We start from the raw sequence: 27,131 nt of genomic DNA, 5'->3' as shown, positions 1-27,131 counted from the left end.
GTGTGTGTGCGCGTGTGCGCGTGTGTGCGCGCAGGCCGGGCGGCGCCGGAGCCCGGGCACCTTAGCATCCCACGGCGGGCGCGCAGCGCAGGATGTGATCTGTTGGTGACACTCCGGGCCACTGGCGCCGGGAACGGGGCCGAGCCTGGGAAGCAGTGCCGCGCCACGGCGCCCACGGGCGGCTGCGGTCGGGCCCCGCTGCCACGCGTTTGCGGGGGGCCGTAGTTGGAGACTGCTGTGCCCGCGGCGCCCTGCCGGCCAGGCCTGGACGATGGGTCCTGAGCGCCTCGGATCGCATTGGCCAGCCGGGGTTCCGGGGCCTCTGGTTTCCAGAGTGACACTGTCGAGAGTCTGGGAATGCGTGGTGGGTGGCTTCTGCCGTGGGCACTGCCGGGCATAGCCGGGTAGAACAGTCCTTCCTGGACATGGTGCTGTGGGTGAAACTTTTTTTTTTCTTTTCTTTCTAAAATTTCATTTTTTTATACTCCGGTTTCCCTTCAGATCGTATAAATCTTTCGCCTTAAAATTTCTTTTTAAAAGTTTGGTCTTTTGGTAGTTAAAATATATATTTTTTTCTTTTGAAGGACCTGACCCATTTATTGAAAGGGAATTCAGTATACGCCCTGTTTAGAGGTTTTCTTTTCAAATCCTGGGAGCTTTTCCTTTTTCTGTGCTAGTCATGTAAATTCCTCAGACCTCCCTCAGATGAAAGTACCTCAGAATTGATCGCTTTGCTTCTGTAAATACTCAGCAGTCATCCTGTTTGTTGTCTTACAGCCAGCTTGTCTCTGGGTTGTACCTTTGTGTTTGTGTGTGTGTACCTTCGTCGTTTTCTGTTTGCTCAGTGTGTTGAAAATGCCACGAGCCAGCACAGAAGTCTGTTGGGTTATTTTGATTGTTCCTGTAGAACATCCTTTTTTTTATTAAGAGCAGGATCTCTGCCCCCTCCTCCCATGCTTCTGGTGATTTGTTGATAGCTGGAAGATTTGTGATTTATTTAAAAAATTATAGGTACTGTTCACAGTTCTTTCTGTGGTAACAGGCAAGTTTTGCAAATCTGTGACCCCTTAATGTGTGTGATCCAAAATTTAAAAATTTAAATAGTTCCTACTTCTTGTTTCCTCCCAGAATCTATTTGCCAGTTTGATTCTTTTTCTTCATTTTTATTATTCTGCAGGTTGGAGCCTATTTTCAGTAGAATAGAGGTAAAATATGACGTGACAAAGCATTTTATGCCTTTTGTGTGTTACTTGCCTGCTGTAGTTTATGACCAAATCACAGGTTGGCATTTTTTTTTTTTTTTTTTTTGGTTTTTCTCCAGTACTGGGAACTGAACTCACGACCTTGCGCTTGCCAGGCAGGCGCTTTTGCCGCTGAGCTAAATCCCCAGCCCCCAGGTTGGTATTTAATAAGACCACATAAGTAGTATAGCCTGATTTTCTTCAAGACAGGGGCAAGAGTGCCTGTAAAGAGGAGATGGTGTAGGGAACCCTGACTAACAGTAATTATGCCTTTACTCTCTTTGTGTCAATAATTTATGATACTAAAATCTGTTTGCTTCTTGTTTACGTGTGACAATACCTACGTCAGAATAGTAGTCACAAAGATCTTCCACCCAAGGTGGATGGTTGCACATTTGTAATGTATAAATGAACTTTTTGTTATATCACAGTGGGTTCAAAATCCAACTCATCAACTTTGGGGAAATCAGTGTATTTGGGGAAATACGCTCATCAACTTTGGGGAAATCAGAGTTTTATTCATTTCTAAGACATCAGTGTGGTGCCTTATGGAATAACGTGATCTTTATGGGTACCATTGAGACCATAACAGTGGGATCTTATTCATCTACCATACATGAAGGACCTCTAGGCCTTTATTAGTAGTCTAGGAATATATTCTGTTCTTGGGATACCTGGCTCCAAAGAGACTGGCCCTAAGTATCTTCACCTTTCCCTAACAGCCCAGCCTGTCACCTGGTGGTAAAAAGGCTACTTTAACTACACTAATGTACATCTTTATCACCTGACCTTTGGGTAGCTGCAGCAACAGTTTCCTAGGTTTTTCCCGTTGTTATAATCTGTCCTACAAATACATATGAAGACAATATCTTCATAAATTTGCATTTTCTTCACAATATCCATTACCCAAGTATTTATAGTGTTATTATTTCTTGTTATGTTAAATATAAAATCAACCCATCAGTTTTACTATCTTGTCTTTTGTCTTATACCCAATTGAGCATCAATTTAAAAGATATGTGTTGTTTCTCATACTTAATTCTTTCCTTTTTGTGTGTAACTACTACAATCAGAATGTCATTAGTTGATTAATAGTGATCTCTCTAGGGAAGCCTTTCCTAATTATCTTAGTCTTTCCCACATTACTTAACACGTGTTTTTTGTATTCCTTTGCACCATATCATTTTATATTGACATTGTAATTATTTCTTATTTATTCATTTTGGTGGTCATAGGACAGGGATCAGAAAATGTAGAATATTTTGCTCAGTGGACATTAAACAAATATATTTCATGAATGAATATCCAATTTCTATTATTTTTGTCTTTAAACAGTTCTTGTGAATTGTCCTAACGTAAATATCCTCTTTCATGTGATTTTGTGGAAATAAATTCATATTGAAATCTAAAGCTCTATTGACTCCTTCTACCATTATTTTGTATAATGGAATATATAGGCAGAAAATTTGGATTTTGATTTAAACTTGACAAGCTCATGAAATTTTAATTACTTACTGGATAGCTTAGTCTTGATATAATCAAGGTTAACATTAGACATGATATAAATTAAAAACAACAAAACCTAAGAGACATAGTATCTTCATTGGCAATAATTCACGTATGACTCTAAACCTTACTATTTGCTTATATTCAGATATACATCATTCCAGGTGCAGTTTTATCATAGGAAATTGGGGAAGTACTTCTGCCTCACACTTAAGAGACACAGCATTTTTTTGTACACATCCCAAACTATTTTGAGATACTTATCTTTACATGTGTTATATGGACATATTTATTTGACAGTCATTATTTTCAAAGATTTTTTGTGTTACTGGGGATTAAACCACACCTTCACACATCCTCTACCCTTTACAGTTTTTTTATTTTGAGACAGGATTTTGCTAAGCTTCTGAGTTGCCCAGGTTGCACTGGAATTTGTGGTCCTCCTGCCTCAGCCTCCCAGGGTGCTGGGAGCATATAGTCTCAAAGATACTTTCCAATTTATGAGTTGTATTTCAAGTTTTAATTCAGAAACTTTTATGTAACTAATAATCATGTTTCATAAATTCTATAAAATTAAGATTCTAGGGGCTGGGGGTTTAGCTCAGTGGCACAGTGCCTGCCTGGCAAGAACGAGGTCATGCGTTCGATTGCTGGTACCAGAAAAAAACCAAAACCAAAAAAAACAAAAAAAATGAAGATTCTACACACAAGCACACTTTTATTTGTCAGTTTACTAGTTTATTTCTCTATGCAGTGATAGCAACACTGGCAGTTTGTATTTATTTATTTATTTAGTGGTGCAGAGGATCAAACCCAAGAGCCTTGGGCCTGTAAGGCAAGAACTGCCTGCCACAGCCACAGTCCCCAGCCTCAACACTGACAGTTTTAGTTTTGCACCATCAACCTGTTTTGACCCGATGACTTCCATATCTTTAATAAAGGCATGACCTATAACTAAGTTTACAAAAGATATCATTCTTCAGTATTTCATTCAGGCAGTTTGATCCAGTTACCATTAGTGATGGTGTTTTATCAAAATTAGATTTGGTCAGCATTGTTAACTTTTTTTGTTGTTGTTTTTTGAGATATGGTCTCACTATGTAGTCCACGCTGTCCTTGAACTCATTATGTACCCCAGGGTTGGCCTCAAACTCTTGGCAGTCCTACTGTGTCAGCCGCCCAAGTGCTGGGATCAGGCGGGTGCCACCACACCCGGCTAGCATTATTGATTTTTACATGTAAAAAAAAAATGAGCTTCTGGAGATTGTAACTATTTGCTTCCTGGAATGTCAAGACTTCGGTGGTGGTGTCGCAAGGGAAAAGAAGGACAGATTTCATGACTGTGATGGAGAAGTATTGTAAACCTACTTTTCTTCAATGTAAACAATGCCAGAGTGAATAATTCAGATATTTTCACCTGCCACATCTCTGTGGAGTTGCCTTAGCAATGTGAGAAATTGATTCATTATTTAGCATGGAATTCCAGTGATGTGAAAGCCATTGTAATGGAGATGTTCAGCCCTGAGGGTAGTTTCTTTAGAAATGGTCAAAAGCATTCGGGGTTCTTCTTGCCTGGAACAAAGAATTGGATAAGACAAGCCAAAAACAGTGCCAAAAGTTTATTTGAAAAGTGCGGAGTAAGTAGGTATGGAAGAAACCAGCTCTGCAGAGTGAATTTGGGCCGAACAAAGAAAAAAATAGAGAGCAAAAGCAAAAATAAAAGTACATGCACATCTGAGAATCAGTGTGGGCTATCCTGGAAACTCCTGCAGGCTAGCAGCTTTGTGACTGGTCTTCTTTTATGTCTTCCACGAGGTGAGACAGGTCCAAAGGGGAAAACATGGGAACTTGTTAGGTGGCCATAGGGTGGGACAAAACTATATTCCACCAATAAGATTACAAATATAATTGCTCAGGTAAAATTGATGAAATCGTGATCAAATGGGGGAAGCCAGTCCCACAGCCAGCGGACACGAATACAGAATGGGGGCCTTTCCTGTATGGAGTTGGGTTAGTGATTCTTCTTGGCTTTTTCAAGGTGACCGATATCTATTTAGAATATCAATCCCTGAGGTCCATCCCTAGGGAAGTATGTGGGTGCATCTGTTTAATCTTTTGTCCACAGCTGGAGGTGTCTGTCTCCCCCACAGTTGCAAGGTATCTCATCTTCCTCACTGGTTTCTTCGAGGGCCTGGACCTGTCTGACTGCCTGTAATATTTTTAATATTTCTATCTAACTCAGCTGCCTATAACAGTAGTATAGGATATCACAAAAGCAAAGTAATGTGTGGTGTAGTAAGTACAAAGGTGGGTTTGAGAACTCTTGAGACTGATGATATGGATTACAAGAAATATTGAAAAGAGGAACACAGCTGAGATTTTTCATTTTGGTGCCCTAATTTCTCACTAAACCCCTCCCCCGTGTGAAACGTGATGTAAAAGAATGAATGTTCTAGAACTGTATCTAGAAGAAATGAGCACAAGGCCAGATTTTTCCAGTTAGCAGTTGGGAAAATTTTGGTGTAGTTCTTAGCTAGACTCAATTGATTTTTTTTTTTTTTTTTTTTTTAGCATATAGTGGTTCTGTACAAATATTTGTTAAGTAAAAAGAACTGTAGGGCCAGGCGTGACACACACTTACAATTCCAGTCCTCTGGGAGTTTAGCACAGGGGGATCCCAAGTTGGTGCCCAGCCTAGGCAATTTAGGAACCTGGTGAGACCCTGTTGCGAAATTAAAAAAATAAAGCAACGGTCTTCTGTTTCAGAAAAACCAAAAACCATGCACACACACACAATCACAGTATTGTGATAAATGAAAATTTCTGAATATTTAGCTTTAAAAGCACAGTATACTTTAAAATAAAAGATTATTGTCGTAAGTGTATTTAGAGAATTTTTAACATAAATATTTATCCTGAAACCCTGGAGATAGCAGTATATATGTATGTTAGCAGTCAGCTAAACTGATTGCAGATACTTGAGGCTAAACTGCCCAGGCAGGACTTAGCCTGGAGATCTTCTTGCCTCTATCTCCTTGAGTGCTGGGATTACAGGTGTGAGCGATTGTGCCCAGCTGACAGTATATCTTTAGGCTTTAAGCGTAGGATATATTAAAATACATTTTAATTGTCTATTTAAAGGCTTCTAAAGTATTTTCCTAAAGTATTTGGATTGTGACATAGCACATACATACATCGGTATGTATAAAGTTACTGATGTGAGCTACATTACACCACTTCAAAAGTCACACGCTGACTTTTGAACTCCTAGTACCTCAAAATGTAACCTTTTTGGAGATAAGGTTTTTAAATAGATTATTAAGTTAAAATGAGGTCTTTAAGGTGGTCCCTAATCTAAAATGACCGAGGTCGTGTGCACACAGGAGCGGTCATGTGAAGACAGGGAGAAGATGACAGTGTTGGGATCAGAAGCCCTCTGTAGATAAGCAAGAGAGAAGCCGCAGCATAAAACAACCCTATCAATGCCTGTGTCTTGGACTTCCAGGCTCTGGAACTCTGGGAAATAGATTTCTTTTGCTTAAAGCAGCTGTTCTGTTCATGAAGGCAGCTTTGATAAAACTAATATATTTATGTAATTAAAGTAAAACTTCATAATATAGTACTTCCTATGTTATGGTTGGTATACTCTAGTAGTCTCTGTTTTGATTTTTTAAAAAGAATATTGGCCATTTGAGGATGGATTCCTACATAGTTTTTTTATCCTGTTGGATATGTCCTGCTTTGAAGGACACACGTTAAGATCTTCTATTAGTAGTGTATCTTTTTTTTTTTTTTTTTTTTTTTTTTTGGTACTGGGGATCCAACTCAGGACCTTGCGCTTGGCAGGCAGGTGCTTGTACCGCTGAGCTATATCCCTGGCCAGTAGTGTATCTTTTATATCTCCTTGCATGTCCTATACTACTTTCTAAAATATTTTTTAAGATGTTTCTTAAAATTTTAATTAATTAATTAACTTTTTTTGGTACTGGGGATCGAACTCAGGACCTTGTGCTTGCCAGGCAGGCGCTGTGCTGCAGAGCTGTACCCGTGACCTTAATTTAATTTTTAATGGCTGGCAGAAGGCAGTGAAACGGCAAACAGGAGCAAGCAGCTGCGTCCTTTTCCCTTTTATATTCCATACAGGCTACAAGCCTGTTGATTGGTGTCATCCACCCCCAAGTGGGGCTTCCATTATCCACACCTATCCTTAAGCCAAGCATGACTCTTGGTTAATTTTCTCTCATTGCTGAGACAAAATACTGGACACCCAAAATGAAGGAAGGAAAGGTTTATTTAGCTTACAGTTCATGGAGGTTTCAGTCCATACTCCGCGCACTCTAAGGCACAGCGGCCCAGGGCAGAGGGCACCATTTCGTGGCAGTGGAACACAGCAAAAGCAACAAGAGCAAAAGGCAGGAATGGCGGCAAGCAGCCTCTTTCCCTCCCTTACGGTGCATGCAAACTACCTGCCCCACGGCGGGTGTGGCACTCACACCCATAATCCCAGAATTGGATCGTGCATCCGTAAGGCGTCCTAGAAGCCTGCCCCATGACTGCATGGGGATTTGGGGGAACATGCCAGACACAAACCATCACAATCACACAACCTAATACGGTATCACACTCCCTAGATCCAACCACATACCAAAAGTTCCACCTATGAGCACATGAGGCTCTGGGGTGACATCTAGACACAAGCCATAACACTTGTCTCACTCCTTTCCTCTTGCAGTGTTATGTATTATGTCCATTTGCATCTATGTTCATGTATTAAATCAAAAATTTGATTTAATAACTTAACGTTCACACATATTTTAGAGAATTTCAAACAGAAAGAAGAATCTATTCGGCTTCCCAGATATTTACCGTTTCTGTTCTCTTACTTGATTTTCCAACTTTTCTTCAGAAATCATTGCCTTTCTGTATAAAGAATTCCCTTTAGCACTTCCTTTAGAGCAGGTTTGCTGCAGACCAGTTGTCCTTAGTTTTCCTTCCTCTGAGAATGTCTTTGTTTTACCATCATTCCCAAGGGATATTTTCACTGGTTATAGAATTGTAAGTTGACACTTCTTTCCTTTAATACTGTTAAAATATGATTTTTCTTCTTCCTGGTCTCCCTAGTTTCTGGTGGGAAATCTGGAATTGTTCAAATCAGTATATGTATATAATAAATACTTTTTCTCTGGAAGTTTTAAAGATGTTTCTTTGTTTTTCATTTTCAGCATTTTAAATGTAATGTTTTGGGGTCAGGTGTTTCTTGAGTTTATATTGTTGGGGTTTGCTGAACTTGATTCTGTAAGTTTGTTTTTTGGCAAATTGGGTGAGTTATATTGTTTTTCCAACTCTTACTTTTCTCCTCTCCTTTTAGGATTCTGGTGGCACAAATGTTAACTTTGCAACAACATCAAAAGGCCTAATATTAGCCAGGTGTGGTGATGTAGGCGGTGATAGAGGCCTGTAATCCCAGTACTCTGGAGGCAGAGGCACAAGGATCACAAGTTTGAGTCCAGCCTGAGAAAGCAACTTAGCAAGATCGTGTCTCAAAATAAAAAACAAAAAGGGCGAGGGTTATTGCTCAGTGCAGAAGCCCTGAGTTCAGTTCCTGGTTACCCCTCCCCGCCAGAACCTCCAAAATAACCTAACATTGTTAGATGTTTTTCCCCTATTTTTGAGATTGGTTAATTTCTAAAGCTCCATCTTCAAGTTCAATGACTTTTTGACTTTCATCTCAATTCTTTTGTTGAGCTCAGTCAATAAATTGTTTTATTTCAGTGACTATTTTCAGTTCTGAAACTTCCATTTGGTCATTATGGCATTTATTTTTTGTCCAATACTTAACTTTCATCCATTTTAAAAAATTATGCCCTGATATTTAGGGTCATAGTTATAATAACTGAACGGGTTCTAAAAATTTTTATGTAGCCTTGTAGAGTCATTGCATAAAAATAAAAGATAAAAAACTATAAAGAGTGTGTGCTAGGGTCATTCCTTCCACAGGTGAAACAGTTTACTTTCCTATCCTTTTTCCGAGAAGCCAGGCATTTCTACATCAGGATTATGTCCACGCCCTCTTGCTTGTACATTCTCAGCTTTTTACCTGGTCAGCTTCTTCTGTCCTAGTCATCTTTCAGATCTCATTTTAGCATCACTATTGAATGAACTCTTCTGTTTTAATTTGATTAAAGTAAACTTTTTTTTCTTTTCTCATTATTTTATAGTTATGTGGGTAGTTTGTGAAATAACCCGTTCAGTTCTAGATTTTATGTTTCATGAGATTGGGTGATACCTGATACACCACTGTTGCGTTGATTTGGTGCCTGCAAACATTCACTTAACAGACAATTGTTAAAAAATATTTGGTGTAACAGAATCATTCATGTCTACTTGCCGGGACCATGCAGGTACCCAGGCATTTGGTCAGACAGTATTCTGGGAGTGTTTGTGATGGTGTTTCTGGATGGCGTTAACATTTGAGGTGAGTAAAACAGATTGCCCTCCCTCCTCTGGGCGGACCTCATGCAGTCATTCAACTGGCCTGAGTAGAACAAAAAGACTGAATGAAGGGGATCGCTTCCTGCCTCTCTTTCAGTTGAGGGCATCATATCTTTTCCTGTCTTTGAGCTGGAACTGCAAGATGAGTTCTTCCTGGGTTTTGAGGCTACTGGCTTTTGGACTTGGACCATGCCACTTGCTTGTCTGGATCTCTAGACTTTTCAGCAGATCTTAGGACCTTTCAGGCTGCATAATCATGTCAGCCATTGTAACATTTCTCTTATAATAAGTGTCTTTATGTGTATATTGCTTCTGTGTACATGGAAAGCTCCGAGCAGTGCAGTGAGCGTCACAGAACTAAAAGGTGAAGTAACTCCACTGTGGCTGGAGACAAGAAAGCCGTCCTGTGGTGTTTCTGGGAGTATCATGTCCGTGGTGTACTGTGTATCCCTTTTAAGTCGGAAGCATGATTCTCTGCAATAGTTCTTAACATATTTTGTGCCAAAGATCCTTTGGCAACTTAGTCAGGTCTGTGGATTACTTAAATTTAATAGTGTTAATGAAAAAGATATCTAATTTCAGGGACCCCTTCCTCAGTGATTGTTAGTAGATCTATGACTATGGTCCATGAATTTTAGGAGTCTCTGGTAGGAAGCTCTTTTTTTTTTTTTTTTTTTTTTTTTTTTTGTGAGACAGGGTCTCACCATGTAATTCAGACTGGCCTTGAATTTGCAGCAATCCTCCTCCTCAGCTTCTCAAGGGCTGAGATTACAGGTATTCCCCACCACACCCAGCTCAATTGGTTCTTAACAGAAACTTCTTTCTTGGCACTCTTAAAACTGATTTTTTTTTTAAAATTTATTTTAAGTTAAAACTGATTCTTAAAGTCAGGGACTTTCTGACAGTACCAAAGTGTGAAGAGTGAAAATCAATATTTACTTAGCACTTGCATTTTTTTTTTTTTTTTTGCGGTACCAGGGATCGGACTCACGACCTTGTGCTTGCCAGGCAGGTGCTTATGCCACTGAGCTATATCCCAAGCCCTACCACTTGCATTTTAAAACTTATCAGAAATGCATGCATTTGTATAGCACTTAATAATTTATAAAAGATGCAAACAATACCCAGTCCCACTTTTATTCTCTCAACAACCCAAAGAGACACTTGTAACATATATGTGGATGTTGGATTACTTTCATTCAGTAAAAGAGAAATTGAGAAGAGTCTCCATTTAACTCCACGCACCTAAAGTATTTGCTTAAAACCACAGGTTACATAATGCCTACTTACGCCTCGAACTTAGACCTGAATCCAAATAATACACTCCAAATTGCCGGTCATTCATGTTTACTGGTGAAGTAAGCATGTAAGTGTCAAATGTGTAGATTATTACAAAGTGTCATGTACTGAGGTGGCTTGGGTAGCCACCTGCAGCAGAGAACAGTGTGGCCCAAGGTGCCACTCTACTGAGATCAGAAACTGATCAAGATAAAGGGTATTCTGAAAAACCCCAGCAAGCTCTGGTACTTCTGTTGGTATGGAGGTGTGCCTCGATCCACCTAAAGTTGATCTGAATCTGGCTTAAAATCAATTTATACATCTGTAAATAGTGGATTAGTTTAATTAAGTGATTTCCTAGTGTTTGTGTGAAAAGTTTAATTATTATATGGGAATTTCAAATCAGGAGTACTCTATACTACTGCATAAATAAATAATCTTGGTTTGAAATTTGAATTGTGTGGCTAGTTACTCAAAACAGAACTGCACAGAAATGAAGGACGTAGAACTGAAAAGTCGTTTCATAGTAATACATTCATGCATTCGCTTGTTAGTTGAAATTGGTCGAGGCCTTCCTGCCTCATGGGCTTGTGCTACCAGATGCTGGCGTACAGTTGGCAATAGCGCAGTGCTTGGCTCCCAGAAGTGAGAATGGGGTGTTTCACCTGGGCGAGACAGCAGGTGAGTGGGCATAATGAGCCAGTATTACCTGTTCGGTTTGGATTATTCATACATTTCAATCTAAGATCTTAGATTTGGTTCTTCCACATTTTGTGTCATTGATAACTTTGTTTACAGAGACAGTCCCCAGTCTGCTTTTCTTTGTTGGTTTGGTGGTTTTGTGAAATTTCTTTAAAGATTCTTTGGGAACAAGAGCACCCTATTTCTTGCTGAAAATATTTTGGAACCTTAATACTGGTTTCAAGAGATGTATCTGGAAAAATATAGCATTGATAGTAATGATTAACAATTTCAAGGCTTTTAAATGAATCAGTCAAGATCAACAGTAAGTGGAAAGTACTTAAACTGCTTTATGAAACCTCTCATTCAGTATTTTAAAACTCCAGTTGCTGTTTTAGGAGTGACCCAATGCCTTTCCCCTCCCTTGTCTTTCTCTCCCTGTCCCTCCCTCCCTTCACTGAAATTATAGAGAGCCCTTCCCAGACCTCGTTGAGGCCCAGGAAGTTATATTCGTATTCCTATGGATAAGTTATTGGAATTCCAGTGAGTTAATTCCAATCTACCCCTTCCAGTGCAACCCAGGGCGAGAATAAAGACGCTAAGGCATATTTGTAGTTACGGGGAGCCAAGGGCTCCTAAGTCCAGCCACAATAATGGCCATCCTGAACAAAGACCTCGACCCAGGGCTGAACCCAGGTTTTATTAATTCATGGAGAAGGGAGAGGCTTGAGGATGAGTGACTGTGAGAACGGCGGGAAGTAGGTGAGTGCTGTGAGCTGGGCTAGGTAGGAGGCCTGAAGTCACCCCTGCAGTATGCAGAGAGAAGGATCTGCAGAAAGAGTAATCTGCATAACCCAACTGAGATAATATCTAATGTTTTGGGGTTGGTGTTTCAGCTCTGCTGTGTAATCTTTCAAGCCCCAAAAGCCATAGCCTCTTATCTCGAGGCTCCATCCTGCCTGTCCCGGCTCACAGGGTCACACAGGGGAACTACCGAGAGTCTGGGGAAGCACTGTCAGCTTCTTCAAAGACCACCATCAGCACCTCTGCTGGACCAATGTGCATTGCTTAAGCCAACTGGAGGGATGAGGAACAGACCTAAGCAGCTCTGTACGCGTCAGCGCATGGACGCAGGGTCCAGTTCAGCCAAAATGGAGACGGTGGCTTCTCCTTCAAGGAGAGGTGCCCAGGTGTCCTGCACAGTAAATTGCAGTGCAGTAGTTATAATTGCGACATATGACAAATAGTTACAGATTCCATAAATACGTAGCAAATAGTTTTGGGGTGTGATAAAGTCATATTTTACTATGAATTTTAGAGTATCAAAGGCTACATTCTGGCAAAGAATGTATTTTTAGATCATTACCAATTTAAAATTACTTTGTGTCAGGTATAAATAAAAATTACTGTCCAAAAAGCAAACAATATTTCATAAAGAAGTGTGACTATTGCTGGGTTTCATTTTTTTAAACAGGGTCTGACTATGTAGCCCAGGCAGATCTCAGCCGCCGGAGTGCTGAGATTACAGACATGTGCCACACTGCCTGGCTTTATACTATTGACTTTATATTCCTCCCTCCCTCCTTCCCTTCCTTCCCTCCCCCCCCCCCCCCCCCCCCCCACGCACACACACACCAGGAGTCAATCTCATGGCCTCATGCTTGCCAGGCAGGCACTGTGTCACTGAGCTACATCCTGGCCCTATATTACTGACTTTGACTAATTGATTCGTTGTTAACAGTGTTTAGAAGGAGACTCATTAATGAACTTGGTGGCACAAGTAGGTGTAAATAATCATTTTATGTTACTATTTTCCTGAAATAAAATTTACCTTGAAAGTATATATGCCATTTGCACAATTTTTTGAATATATGAGGTTGCATACCACCAGGAAAATTTAAAAAATTGTGTGTGTTTTTATTGTTTTTTTCTCTTTAAGATAAAAAAAATTGTGTGTTGTCAATTATAATTTTTAAAAAATTTCAAAAAACAATTTTTGGCATTCTGTAAGCATTGGGGAAGGAACTCTTCAGTAAAATGTGCCTGGGACAAATTAGTATAACTTCTCTTCCTGTGGATACCAAACATGCACATAAACTATGGCAGTAAACTGAAAATACCGTGACACTTAAACTTGGAATTGATACTGCATTTTTGTTGTCAAATAAAAGGTAAAAGATAAAGTCCTATGCTCTTTGCATGTAAATAATTTTTCCTTAAAATTTTGAAATCTTTTCCACTAGAAGAGATAATTTGGCACCTTTTCGGAGAACTATGCCATATTTGTGAAGTCATATCAGTTGAAACCGTAGATTGTAAAAATAGAAGATGATCGAATTAGATAAAAAGATATAAGAATTGAAATAGGTTAACAGTTTGCTAAACAAACTTTTAGTTGTTTTAATTCTATTCTTTTACATAAGGAGAAAATTATCTGCTGAACTGACTCGTGTTTTTCATTTTATAGTTTTTGGTGATACCAGGAATTGAACACACAGCCTTCTCAGTGAGCTACATACCCAGACCTTTTCTTTTTAAATTTTTAGACAGTGTCTTACTAAGCCATTAAGCTTGTCCAGACTGGGCTTAAATGTAGAATTCTCCTAGCTTAGCCTCCCAGAGTAGTGGGTTTACAGAATTATGCTTCTACACCTGACTCTGACTTGTCATTTTGGAGCCTAATAAAGTCAGTATAGTGAGGACCGAGGTCTTACAGTCCTTGCCTATATGTTTGAGGCCTTGGGTTTGATTCTCAAAATGAAGAAAAAGGAGTATAATGAAAGTCACTCTTTTTGATGTATTGTTCTATTAGTTTAGACAAATGTACAGTGTTGTCTACAGCGTTATAATTTAGAACAATCTGTCATCTCAAAATAAATTCCTTTATGCTGCCCCTTTGAAGCCAAATTTTTCAGCTCCTAGTCCATGGCCACTGCTGATCTTTTTGCTCTTCCTGAATGTCATATAAATAGAACATATAGTATGTAGCCTTTTGAGACTGGCTCCATTCACTTAACAATGCATTTGAGGTTAATTTATATATTGTATTTTAGTGGTTCTTTCTTTTTATTGTTCATATGTAATACCACAGTATATGGACATACCTTAGTTGTCTTATCCATTTACCATGAGAAGGATTTGGAGGTCTTTTTAAGATATTTTACAATAATTACTCCCCGGGGTTGGGGATTTAGCTCAGTGGCACAGCACCTGCCTGGCAAGCGCAAGGTCATGAGTTCGATTCCCGGTACCGGAAACCGCCTGCCCCCCCCAAAAAAATTACTCCCCATGTGCTTCTCTTTTTTAAATCTTCCTCTCACTTTTCTGCTTATCTTTGAAAAATACAGTACACTACCAAGTGTATAATAACGTCAAATAATTAGTTAATTCAGCGCAGTTTTGTTTACTGCTACGGAATATCAGGTGTTTTTCTAGACCAATGATGGTGAAACTTTCGGAGACCAAGTACCAAACTGCAACCAAAACCCCCTTCCTTATCGTACAGTGCCAACACTGCAATTAAACCTGAATACTGAGGTTTTAGTTTAGAAAAAACTAAACGTCTCTTGTCTTAAAAGAAAAACACAATAACATAGGTTCAGCACCACTGTTCCAGATACTAGGGATGCACCAATTGGACAAAATACACAACCATCTTTGCTGTAATAGGGCAGTAGCCTCACACATTTATGTCAATAAATTCTGTTAATAGTGAATTACCTCACATGTATACATTGCCTATTTAAATATTTTTGTTAAGGTTTTTGTTTTATGATTCAGCTTACTTCACTTATATTCATTATTCAGGGAAAAGGAGGATGAATTCACTAATATTCAGGGAAAATTCCAGTGAATTTCAAACTACTGAGATTCATTGGAAACATTAAAGATGGTTAGTGCACAATATACAGTACATTTGTTTTGGTTTTGTGGTAGGTCTCTGATAAATTACCCTGAACAAAGTTTCTTTGTTAGTTATATCTGCATACAAATTCTAATACAAAGTCCCTAGACCAGGAATTTGTTTTCATTTCTTCTTGATCGTGTTAGATTTTTCAGGAAGATACACATGGATAAATTATGAGAGTCTGGAATAGTTGTCCTGTTTGTTGCTATTAGCAGAGAAACAGCATACCATTCTACTGTCTAGGGGTCCAGTCCAAATGCCTTCTTCAGCAGTAGGGAAAGTAAGACACAGAAAAGAAAGAAAACCAACGTTGAAGTAGAGGAGGTTGCTTTTAGAGAATTAGAATTAAAGGTGGTCTAGAAACTTAATGTATGCATATACATGTCATCTTTATGAGCACACAAAAGATTTGGTAGAAATCGAATGAATGTTAGAACTTGCACATGTCTTTGACTTTATTATCCTTTGATGGGTAGGTGGCACTGGAATATAACACTCAAGTAAAAAATATTTGAAACATTCTCTGAAAAATTCTTCGAAACATTTAACTCTTGAGTTTTAGTACATGTGCTGCCAAAGCAAGCACTAATTCTTGAGTTTTAGATGTAACTGACCTGTCTTCAAATTTATGCTAAACATATCTCTTTGAATGTGCCTCTGCTCATGTGAAAAATAAAAACTGATGTAAAGGACATTATTCATATTTAAAATATTTCCGGGATTGTAAGATTTAAGTTTAGTTATTAATTGATTTTTAAAAACTCATAAATGGTACTAATACATGAACCCAATTATAGACCTTTAACTTGGACCAGTTATCTCAGTTATTTTAAAAAGATGAACTGGCATGTTAGTATGTTTTTGAAAAATATGTCCAGTAGAGTATGGGAGTTTGTAGCTACTAAACATCAGAGAATATCAAAAGGTTTCCGGATTGTGTTATCACTTACAATGGCATAAAATGTAGAATATCTGTTAGATTTAGAGATTGGTTTTGTACGTTGGAAAATTTATGAAAAAAAGACTAGCTGCAGCAATAGGATTGTTGCCATTGTTAAGTGAACGAAGGAATATATGTTAGTATTTTTGACAACAAGTTTTTTTCTGGTATATTTATATTCTGATTATTTTTCCTAGCGTACTGTCAAGGGATAACATTCAGTTACTGCTTCATTGTATATATTTATTTTTGATTCTTTTCCTGTTTTATATTTTTATTGGTACACATCTTGGGGAGTTTGTATGTGTACATGACATACCTTTTAAAACGTTAGCACATATTTGTCGTACATAGTGGTCAGATTCTTCATGGGGAATTTGTACCTGCACATATCTTGATTCTTTTGCACCCCTCCTCTCTCCCCTCCCTCCCTGTCCCTGCGTCTCTTGGACCCCTTCATTCATATATGTATATCACATTCCTCGTAGGAACTTGGTACGTGTACATAATGCCCTACTCTTTTTTCTCATTTTTCATTTCCTACTTAAAGAAGCCTAAATTTTAGTTTTTTTAAAAGTATCTTCTTGAGCCAGGTGTGGTGGCGCACGCCTGTAATTCCAGTCCTTGGGAGGCTGAGGCAGGAGGATCGTTGTGAATTTGAGACCAGCCTGCGCTACAAAGTGAGCTCAAGCCGGCCTGAACTGCACAGCGAGACCCTGTCTAAAAACACCACCACCACCAACAACAAAGATATATATATATATATAAAATTATACATAGTTTTGTTTCATTACAAGGTATTTCACATTTTATTTTAAATAATCTTCCCAGTTACATATTTAACAAGTAAAGTATATCTTTCATTTTATAAACTTTTCCACACAAGAAATCCTTTCTGGTTGCTTTAAAATTTAGAAGTGATTTTGTCAGAGCACATATTCTAGTCAATTTCCTGACCAGCAATTTTGTAGTTTTTTTTTTTTAAAGCTCAGTGTTTCTAAAATTGAATATTTAAAACTATTTTGGATCTGCCTTAAATTATTGAGTTCTAGTATCAGGTACTCTTCTGAGTACTAGGGAAAAAGTAATGGATATAGATAAAATTCCTCAGTCTCATGTAGTTTGCATTCTGGTATGGGGATAGGACCATAAATAAAGAGTAAGTGCCTGATAGTCCAAGCAGTACCACGGTACGGTGCTGGGTGAAACTTCCGGGTAAAGGACTGGGAGATTGCACTAGTGTGCCATTCCCTGGGCATCTAGAGGAGGTGGCTGGGCCAGGGACCGTGAGGCACACTGGATTATTCTCTTGGAGAGGGGCCATCTTTTTATTTTCCACACGTATGGATTGGAGCTGAGCACACAGCATGGGTCTTCTGCAGCCGTGAGAACAGCTGCTAGTGGAGAAACATACCTTGCACCTGCACACTAGCTGTGCTGATAGCATCTGAAGAAGACCTTGTGAAAACTCAAGACTGCATAGCTTGTACTGAAGATTCTAGAGCTCTTGGTCCTACTTAGCTTTGCAAGCAACGCAGCCTTATGAGGAGGTCATTCCTTGGACAAATATATTTGTCTGTCAGTAGTCTACCTCCCAATCCAAGAGGCTATTTAAACATAAACCTTTCCACCAAAGACATAAATCAACGGACTTTTTAATGTCAAAAATGAGAAGAAAGAAAAGGCTATTCATTGACCTCTTTTATAAACGTCCAGACATTGAACACGTTCATTCCTTGCCAGTCAGGGTCTGTCATTTCCCTTAGAGATGAATCAAATTGTCTGTTCTGGGGGCTGGGGAGATAGCTCAGCGGCACAGCACCTGCCTGGCAAACGCAAGGTCCTGAGTTTGATTCCTGGTACAAAAAAAAAAGAAATCATCTGTGCTTTTCCGCTAAGTGATAAACTTCACTAGGGCTCAGGTGTCATTGTTTGAGGGTGGCTGTAGAACCAGGCAGTGCAGTGAGTAACTGTGTTCTTACCCATGTCAAAGCTGTCTGGACAGAGCAATAAGCATAACGTCTAAACCTGACTTAGTCCTTTGGGACTGTGGTAATAGGATACTATGCACCAGGTGTCTTTTAAATGAACGAACTTTATTTCACGCAGTTGTAAAGGCCTGAGGGCCTCAGATCAAAATGCTGGAGATTTGGTGTCTGGTGAGGGGCTTCCCGGTTCGTAGGCATCTGTCTTTTGTGTCCTCTCATGGCATCCCTATACAGCAAACTCTCGGGTTCTTTCATAAGGACACTAATCCTGTTTACTGGGCAGAGAGCACTCGTGACCTACTCGTCTCTCAAGAGGGGGTGAGGATTTCTACATGTCAATTTCGGTAGGACACAGACATTCCTGTGATTATAGCAACTGTCATCATGTCAGTCCTTATCCTGGACCAAAGGAGTAGCCTGCAGGATAGTCAGGGAAACCTCTTGGATTTCATATCTCCAGTGGGATTCTCCTCCAGAGAACGCCTTGTCAGACCAGATTTTACCTCCCATTAATGACTACAGAGGATTCCTTGCTTTTCTTTCTTGGAAAGGAGCAGATCTCTTAGGTCCATTCGAATTTTTGTATCAGCCTATCATTTCTGTTTTATTTGCTTGTTTTTCATCTCCAGAGTTTGTTATTATGTTTTGTAAAACCAGTGTTCTCGTAAAACAGATAATGTAACATAGCCATAATAATAGGGCTGTAATGGATGTCCAGCTTATTAGAGTAGGGAGCATCTCAGATAAGATTTAAAGAGACATCTTTGGCCATGGTGTCATAGAAGAATAAAAGGATGTGGTGCATTTAGACACTGGGGACAAATTTTGTGTAGTGAGGGGTGCATAGGAATAGAAGAAAATGACTTCGGGGGGGGCGTTTAAACAGGTCCCTCAGAATCATATAAGGCATTGCCTGACCGGTTTTAGAGGTGGGAGCATAGCAAGTATCAGCTTACCTACTGATATTCATGATTTAAGAATTTCTTATATAACTACTATTCATTTTTATATTTGGTGGCATTAATGATGGTTATATCTTCTTTCATTTGTGTGTCTTCAAGTAGTTTCCTCCTGTGCGTTCTAATCATAACAGTATATAAGTGATGCAGCTCTGAAAATATTACAGTATTCTAATTATTGTAGGTAAAGAACCTGAGGTGTGGGGAACTTACATGCTTTATTTGCAGTTGCACGGCAATCCTCAGAGTGATGCCGGATCTTCTGATTTTTAATTCCATACCCCTCCCGGGCTTTATTTGTGTGTGTACGCTTCTTTTATCTCCCTTAAAATTACTTTTTTTCTCCGTAGGACTTGGCTTTTACTCTGGAAGAGAGACAGCAACTGAACATTCATGGATTGTTACCGCCTAGTTTCATCAGTCAGGACCTCCAGGTTCTTAGAATAGTTAAAAATTTTGAGCGTCTGAACTCTGACTTTGACAGGTAACACATTCCTGAATGTAATTTCTCTAAAGCAGCTGTTGTTTTCTTTTTTTTGTAAGAGAAAGTTACATGTTGTGATTTGAAAATGGTGGTCAACTTTGAGGATAATTTGCTTGTAAATATGATTTAAAAAAAAAATTTACTTTTTCTAGGAACATGTGAATGAAATAAAATTTGTTTTCTAAACTGTATTCTCAGAGAGATTACCTTTCTCTTATATAAAAATTGTGGTCATTAAGGTAAATGATCAGAAAATGCCATCCTAAACAGAGCAAAATGACTAAAATGAGTTTTAGTCAGACTTTAAGTATATTATAGGCTGCTGTAGCTTCTAAGCGTAGTTCTAGTACTATTGCAAATTTAGGTCACTTGGTTTGAAGTGCAGTTTCTATGTTTGCACACAGAATGAGATAACCTTTTTTCTACTTTTGGAGTTAGAGATTCCTAGGTTGAAACCCTGTCTGTATCTCACTCGCGTTGGGTCCCCTAGCAATGCATTACAGCCACTGCCACGACCACCATATCTGTCTTGCCATGCTTTTAACTCTGCCCCTTCTTCTTAAGGAGTGAACCTCTGTAAACTTCATTTTTGTGTGTATGTGAGTTAGAAAGAATAATGGCTATTTGAAAATATTATTGTGAGGGTTAAAGATTAGGTAGCTTATCCAGTTACTTTGACAGGTAACACGTTCCTGAATGTAATTTCTCTAAAGCAACTGTTGTTTTCTTTTTTTTTTTGTAAGAGAAAGTTACCATGTTGTGATTTGAAAATGGTAGTCCAGGAATTAATCAGGGTTCTCCAGAGAATGGAACTACAGGATATAAATATACAGAACATAGAAAAGGTACTGTATATATGAGGGGGAAAGAAGGAAGACAGTGGAGGAGGAGAAAGAAGAGAAGGTGGAGAAGGAGAGGAGGAAGATAAAAACAGGAGAACAGAAGAGGAAGGAGAAGAGAGGGAGAAGGAATAGAGTATGGGGAGAGAGAGCAGGGGAGGAGAAGAGGAGGGGCTTGGTAGAAGGAAAATCTGTAGGTAGGCCGGCATCTTGGAGACCCAGGAGAGAGTTGCAGTTTGAGCAATACCTTTTTGTTGGAAAAGAAGTCAGTCTTGAGTGGCATCCAACTGATTGCGTGAGGCTCGTTAACATTGCAGATCATCCGCTTTACTCAGAGCCTACCAAATTAAATATTGGTCTTGCCCAGGAAAACCTCTTTGGAGACGTGCCTGGAATAATGTTTGACCAAATAGCTGTACACTCTGTCTGCTGTGAATTGGATGTTTGTGTCCCCCTACAAATGCATATTTGGAAGCTGATTCCCAGTGGGATGGTATTTGGGGATGGGGTCTTTGAGAGGTGATCAGTTCATGAGAGTGGGGCCCTCATAAGTGGGATTAGTGCTCTTATAAGAAGAGGCCAGGCCAGGGATACAGCTCAGCGGCACAAGCACCTGCCTGGCAAGCGCAACGTCCTGAGTTTGATTCCCGGTACAAAAAAAAAAAAAAAAAAAAAGAAAGAAAGAAAGAAAAGAAGAGGTCAGAGAGCTCACTCCCTTCTTTCTCTACCATGTGAGGGTAGAGTGAGAAGTCAGCCATTTGTACCCGGGAAGAGGGCGCTCACCAGAACCAAGCTCTTCTGGCTCTGTGATCTGGCTCTGTGATCTTCAGCTTCCAACCTTCAAAACTGTGAGAAATAAATCTCTTGTTGATAAAGCACCCAGTTTCTGGGCTGCCTTCATGACATTTACATAAATTGTTAAAGTTACGAAAAGTTTGTAAGCAGTAAGAAGGTAAGTTACATAATAAGCTAGAAACCAATGAGCGTGAACAAAAAAAAGGGAACAGGTAAGATAGGGCGAGGAGGGACTGACAGTTCTGGGGCTAGGGACGGCCACATTGAATTGCTAGATTGGGAGATAAGCATAGCTTACTGGGAAAGTGAGTTTTGAGAAAATACTCAAGAGTAGTAAGGATGTTAGCCATGTATAAATCCAAGGAAAAGTTCTGTAGGTGGCATGTTAAAAAACCAACGCTGAAGTCACAGAAAATGTATTGCGCTTTAGGCAATGTCACTCGTATCAGATGTTCTGATAAATAAGGCAAGATGTGAGAATCCACCACTGACTTACCAATGATGACTTCCTTATTAATAAATCAATTTTTAGTTTTTTTTTTTTGTTTTGTTTTTCTTCTGGTACCAGGAATCAAACTCACGACCTTGTGCTTGTCAGGCAGGCGCAGTGCTGCTGAGCTAAATCCTCAGCCCCAATAAATCAATTTTAGAATGTCTAAAATTAATCTCATCTTTCTGCAAATGTTTATTTTTTTCCCTTTCTTTTTTATTTTAAAGAGGTAATAAAACAAAATTTCAAAACAAATAGTAGGAGGGTGACAGTGGTTAAGGCATTGCGTATTGTTATCTTTAAATTAGTTACTGACATTATAAGATGCAGGCATTTAATTGTCCAAACACTATTAGCACGAACCTTTCTTTTCAATGAACTAAGGGAGTTAGTAGTATAAATATGTTAACTATCATATATATATAATTTTTTTTTTTTGGTTTTGTTTTTTTTTTCTGTTTTTCTTCTGGTATCAGGAATCGAACTCACGACCTTGCACTTGCCAGGCAGGTGCTGTGCCGCTGAGCTAAATCCCTAGCTCCTTATATAATTTTTTTTGCTTTTCCTTTCCTTCTTTTCTTCTTTCCCCATCCCAGTTTCTCTTTCCTTTTGAAGTTTCTTCCCATTTCACAATATCCGTTGTACATTTTGGATCTTACTTACTCTTTCAGCTTCTCACACTAGGGAGACAATACACGTTGCACATGTGCGTCTGGTTTATTTCACTTATGAGTATGGTCTCAAGTTGCATCCATTTACCTTTAAAAGTTTAAAAAATTTTTTTTTATTTTACAACAATTCACTTTTGGGTCTGGGATATAGCTCAGTGTCACAGCGCCTGCCTGGCAAGCGTGGGGTCCTGAGTTCAATTCCTAGTATCAAAAAACAAACAAACAAATAAACAAAAGCCAATTCACTTTTAAGGAAACTAACCTGGATCTCATGCGAACTACATTATTCCAAGGGCAATTTCCCCAGGGACCTAACTACCCTTCACTGGGCCACACCTCTTAAAGGTTCTGCCACCTTTTCACAATGCCATACGGAACTATACTTCTATCCCATGACCTCTTTGAAGACAGACTCAAACAATATCTAAACCATACCAGAAAATCAGTCCCAAAATGTGATGAGGTAGATGATTACAGTTATGCAGAATTCTTTTCAGTTGTACTAAGCAGTTTGTTTTATTTGATAAGGTATTGAAGGTTACAGGTAACATAACATGAGAAGGTTTATGTTTAGAAATACACCCCTGTCTTGGTTACTTTTCTCTCATTGCTGAGACAAAATACCTGACACCCAAAATTAAGTAAGGAAAGGTTTACTTAGCTTATAGTTTGTGGCAGAGGGCAACAGTTCATAGTGGCGGAAGGCAGCAAAAGCAATAAGAGCAACAGGGAGGAGCAGCGTCAAGCAGCCTCTTGCCCTCCTTTACATTGTGTGCAAACTACCTGCCCCAGGGCAGGTGCAGCCCTCACACCCATAGTTACAGCATTGGATTATGGGCCAATCAAATATCTAGAAGCCTGCCCCATGAGTGCATGAGGACTTGGGGGGACATGAAGACACAAAGCATAACAACCTCTGAGTCAGAAATGCCTCTACATGAAAAGGCCATTAGATACAGATAGTAAGAGAAGTCCTTTCAGCTTGCTGACGTTATTATTATTATTATTTTGGTACTGAGTATTGAACTGAGGACCTCACACATGCTAGGCAGATGCTCAACCACTGAGCTACACCCCGGGTGTACCTTAGTTATTTTCAATATGAATTTTACATTCCCAGACTCATTTCCTGCTTGTTATTTGCCTTGGCTATTCAGTATTGCAAGTTAAAAGATTAAGCCTTTTAGTTTAATTAGTTAAGGATTAAACTAAATCTATAGTGATATTTTCATGTCATTTTAAAATAGTGATAAAGTCTTCAAATATTAAATAAGATTGTGTGATTTAAGCAATGCTTTTAATGTTCAAATGATAGTAATCAAGTGTACGGTTCTTCATTCTTTGAGAGGTTTAAGAATATTTCTGAATTGTTTTGTGTTTAGATTTCTTCTATGATTTAAAATTACTTCATAGTTGATTGAAAAATGTTTAGATTTCTTTTGTTTTTTTTTTTTTTGTTTGTTTGTTTGTTTTTCTTCTGGTATCAGGAATTGAACTCATGTCCTTGCGCTTGCCAGGCAAGCACTGTGCCGCTGAGCTAAATCCCCAGGCCCCTAATATTTAGATTTCTAAGCAGCTATTTCATAACTGTTGGTCTAATTGTGGCTAATTTCCACAGGTATCTTCTCTTAATGGATCTTCAAGATAGAAATGAAAAGCTCTTCTATAGAGTACTAATGTCTGATGTTGAAAAATTCATGCCTATTGTGTACACCCCCACTGTGGGTCTCGCTTGCCAACAATACAGTTTAGTCTTCCGGAAGCCAAGGTGCGTAAACTTTCATTTTAAATACAACTTGTATCTTTTACTTACTCTTTTTTGTCAGATTGTGGCAGTAATTAAAAATGATTTTTATTTTTTTTTAATTAATTAAGTCTATGGGTACATTTTAGGTATACATAATGATCACATTCATTGTAAGGAATTTTTACCTGTGCGTGACTTAGCGTGATTTCTTTTTCCATTGTGCTACCCTACCTTCAGCCCCTCTTCCCTTCCCTATTTACTTATTTTTAATTGACAAAAATTGCATTTATTTATAGCGTACAACATGGTGTTTTGAACACATATGCATTGTGAAGTAGGTAAATCAAGGTAATTAACGTGTGTTACCTCTCATATACACATGGAAAGAACGCGGAAGTCTACTTGCGTAGAAATTTTGGGTGTAGAATACATTGTCTTTAACTGCAGCCACCCTTGCATAGTGGATCTCTTGAAGTCATCCCTCCCATCTACCTGATGCAGATCTAACTGATGCACCTTAATGCTGTACCCCTACTCCACATCCAAAGCCATGGTAACCACCATCCTACTCTCCTGCTATGAGACTGCTCCTTTTCCATCCCAGATACTCATACACTGAGATCATACAGTGTGTGTATTTCTATACTTGTGTTTCTGGCATATTTTATTTAATGTAATGTCCTTCAGCTTCAGTCATCTTGTCATAAACTCTTTTTTTTTTTTTTTTTTTTGGTTTTTCTCCAGTACCGGGAACCGAACTCACGACTTTACGCTTGCCAGGCAGGCGCTTTGCCGCTGAGCTAAATCCCCAGCCCTTGAGCTAAATCCCCAGCCCCATCTTGTCATAAATGACAGGATTTTATACTAAGAAGGCTGAGCAGAGCTGTGTATGCATCGTGTGTACCACATTTTCTTCATCCATTGATAGGTATTTAGGTTAACTATCTTAGGTATTGTGACGAGTGCTGCAGTGAACATAAGTGTGTGTGTAGCTCTGCTTTACTGATTTCATTTCCTTCGGCTGTATGCCAGTAGTGGGGTGGCTAGATCAAGTAGCAGTTTTAAATTTGTGGGAAAATGGATGGATTGAATACGGAAAGTTAAATATTGCACAGTTTCTCTTACATGAGAAACCCCAACTATAAAAAAATTGAGTGAAACAAAGGAGACTCGTTGGAAACAGGAAGATAGACTTTTTGGAGATGGGGAAGGAGATCATGGGAAAAGAAGAGGCTGGGACAGGGAGGAGATAAAAGTGATAAGACATATGTATGAACCAACGTGTACCCTCTTGTTAAAAAGGTAGTTGCAATTTTAATTTTTTGAGGAGCCTCCATACTATTTTCCTTAATGGTTGCACTAATTCATATGGTTGTACCATATGACAGGGTTCCTTCTATCTATATCCTCCTGAACCGCCTCATTGTTTTGATAATAGCCATTCTGATAGCTGTGAAGTGACATCTCATTGTTGTTTGAATTTGCATTTCATTAATGGTGGTTAGTGATGTTGAATATTTTTTTATATGCCGTTTGGTCACTTGTAGGTCTTCTTTTGAGACATACATATTCATGTTTTTGCCTGTTTTATAATCTGTTTTCTTGCTTATTGAGTTGTTTGAATTCTTTATGTATTTTCAGTTAATCCCTTATCAGATGTATGGCTTGAGAAACTTTTCTCTCATCCCAGAAGTGTCGCTTTTATCCTTTGATTTTTTCCTTGTAGTACAGAGGTTTTAGTCTGCTTTTATCCCAATTACCTTTTTTTTTTGGCCTGTGCTTTTGGGGTCAAATTAAAAAAAATTAATGCCCAGACCTATGTCATAGGTAATTTTTCAGTATGTTTTTAACGTGTTTTCACTTCTTTGGTTAAATTTGTTCCTAAGAATTTTATTTATTCTTGTGGCTAATGTTAATGGGATTGCTTTCTTGATTTCTTTTTCGGATAGTTCATTATGAGTGTATAGATATGGTACTGGTTTCTGTATATTGCTTTTGTATCCTGCAACTTCCCTGCATTGCTTGTCAGTTACTACAGCTTTTGGTGCCATCTTTAGGATATTCTAAAGATGTTAGTGTATCTAATGCTAGCTATGGGATTGTCTTATATGGTCTTTATTATGTTGAACCTATTAGGTATAGGTTCCTTCTATACCTAATCTGCTGGGAGGTTTTTTTTTTGTTTTTTTTTTTTGTCTTTTTGAGATAGGGTCTCGCTATGTAGTCCAGGCTGGCGTTGAGCTCACTTTGTAGCCCAGGCTGTTCCGGAACTCACAATGATCCTCCTGCCTCAGCCTCCCGAGTGCTGGGATTACAGGTGCGTGCCACCATGCCCGGCGTTGCTGGGAGTTTTTAATCATGAAAGAATGTTGAATTTTGTGTTTTTTTCCTGTATCTGTTGATATGATCCTATGATTCTTGTGTTTAATTTTGTTAATGTGGTCTGTCACACGTATTGATTTGCGTATGTTGAACCGTTCTGACATTCCAGGGAGCATTCTCACTTGATCATGGCCTCCAACACTAGAACCTTTGCGGAAAAACTGCATTCAACTATAGTATTGACTATTTTTACCTTTCAGCCAAAATTTTCATATCTGTAAAACTTTCTCCCACAACAGCAGGTAATCTAAGATACCCAGAAACTGAACGTGAGGAGTATACCTCTTACATCTACTTGGTATGAGTCTGGGGGTAGTGCTTAGAAAGGTAATGAGGGAAAGATAAGGGTTAATGTCCTTCAAGTAGTGAAGACAGTTCCAAACGGGTTCATCTTTTTATCATACTGCTTCATATACATCTTAATATGAGTTAGTATCAACTTTACCTTCTTTGTTGGGAGTTGATACATGTATATAACTTAATACTTTCTACTTCGCCTTGCTATTCCCTTCTTCCCCCTCCATCTCTTGGTCCCTTTCCTTTTTACAAAAGATCTAGCTCCCTGTTTCCTATCATCTGCCTTTTATTTTGGTCTTTAATTGATTTATACTTTGGGTTTCTCATATAAGAGAAATCATGTGATATTTAAACTTTTGTGTCTAGTTTATTTAACTCAGTGGTCTCAGGGCATCCACTTTCCTATAAATGATTGACATTTAGCTTTCCTTATG

General features: G+C 38.8%; 1 protein-coding gene across 1 annotated transcript in view; it reads left to right on the top strand.

The window, feature by feature from the left end:
* Positions 1–256: 256 nt before the first annotated feature.
* The window catches only part of Me1 (malic enzyme 1, NADP(+)-dependent, cytosolic), a 145,592-nt gene continuing 118,717 nt past the window's right edge, over positions 257–27,131 (top strand). The window contains exons 1-3 of the mRNA XM_005377689.2: positions 257–364; positions 19,343–19,476; positions 23,890–24,039. Of these exons, the coding sequence (XP_005377746.1) occupies positions 272–364; positions 19,343–19,476; positions 23,890–24,039 (377 nt within the window). The 5' untranslated portion in view covers positions 257–271. The remainder of the gene's footprint in view (positions 365–19,342; positions 19,477–23,889; positions 24,040–27,131) is intronic.

The sequence above is a fragment of the Chinchilla lanigera genome, unplaced genomic scaffold (genome assembly GCF_000276665.1).
Source record: "Chinchilla lanigera isolate Chin_1 unplaced genomic scaffold, ChiLan1.0 scaffold00010, whole genome shotgun sequence".
In the NCBI taxonomy this organism is placed as follows: domain Eukaryota; kingdom Metazoa; phylum Chordata; class Mammalia; order Rodentia; family Chinchillidae; genus Chinchilla; species Chinchilla lanigera.
This window is presented reverse-complemented; position numbering and strand designations above follow the sequence as displayed.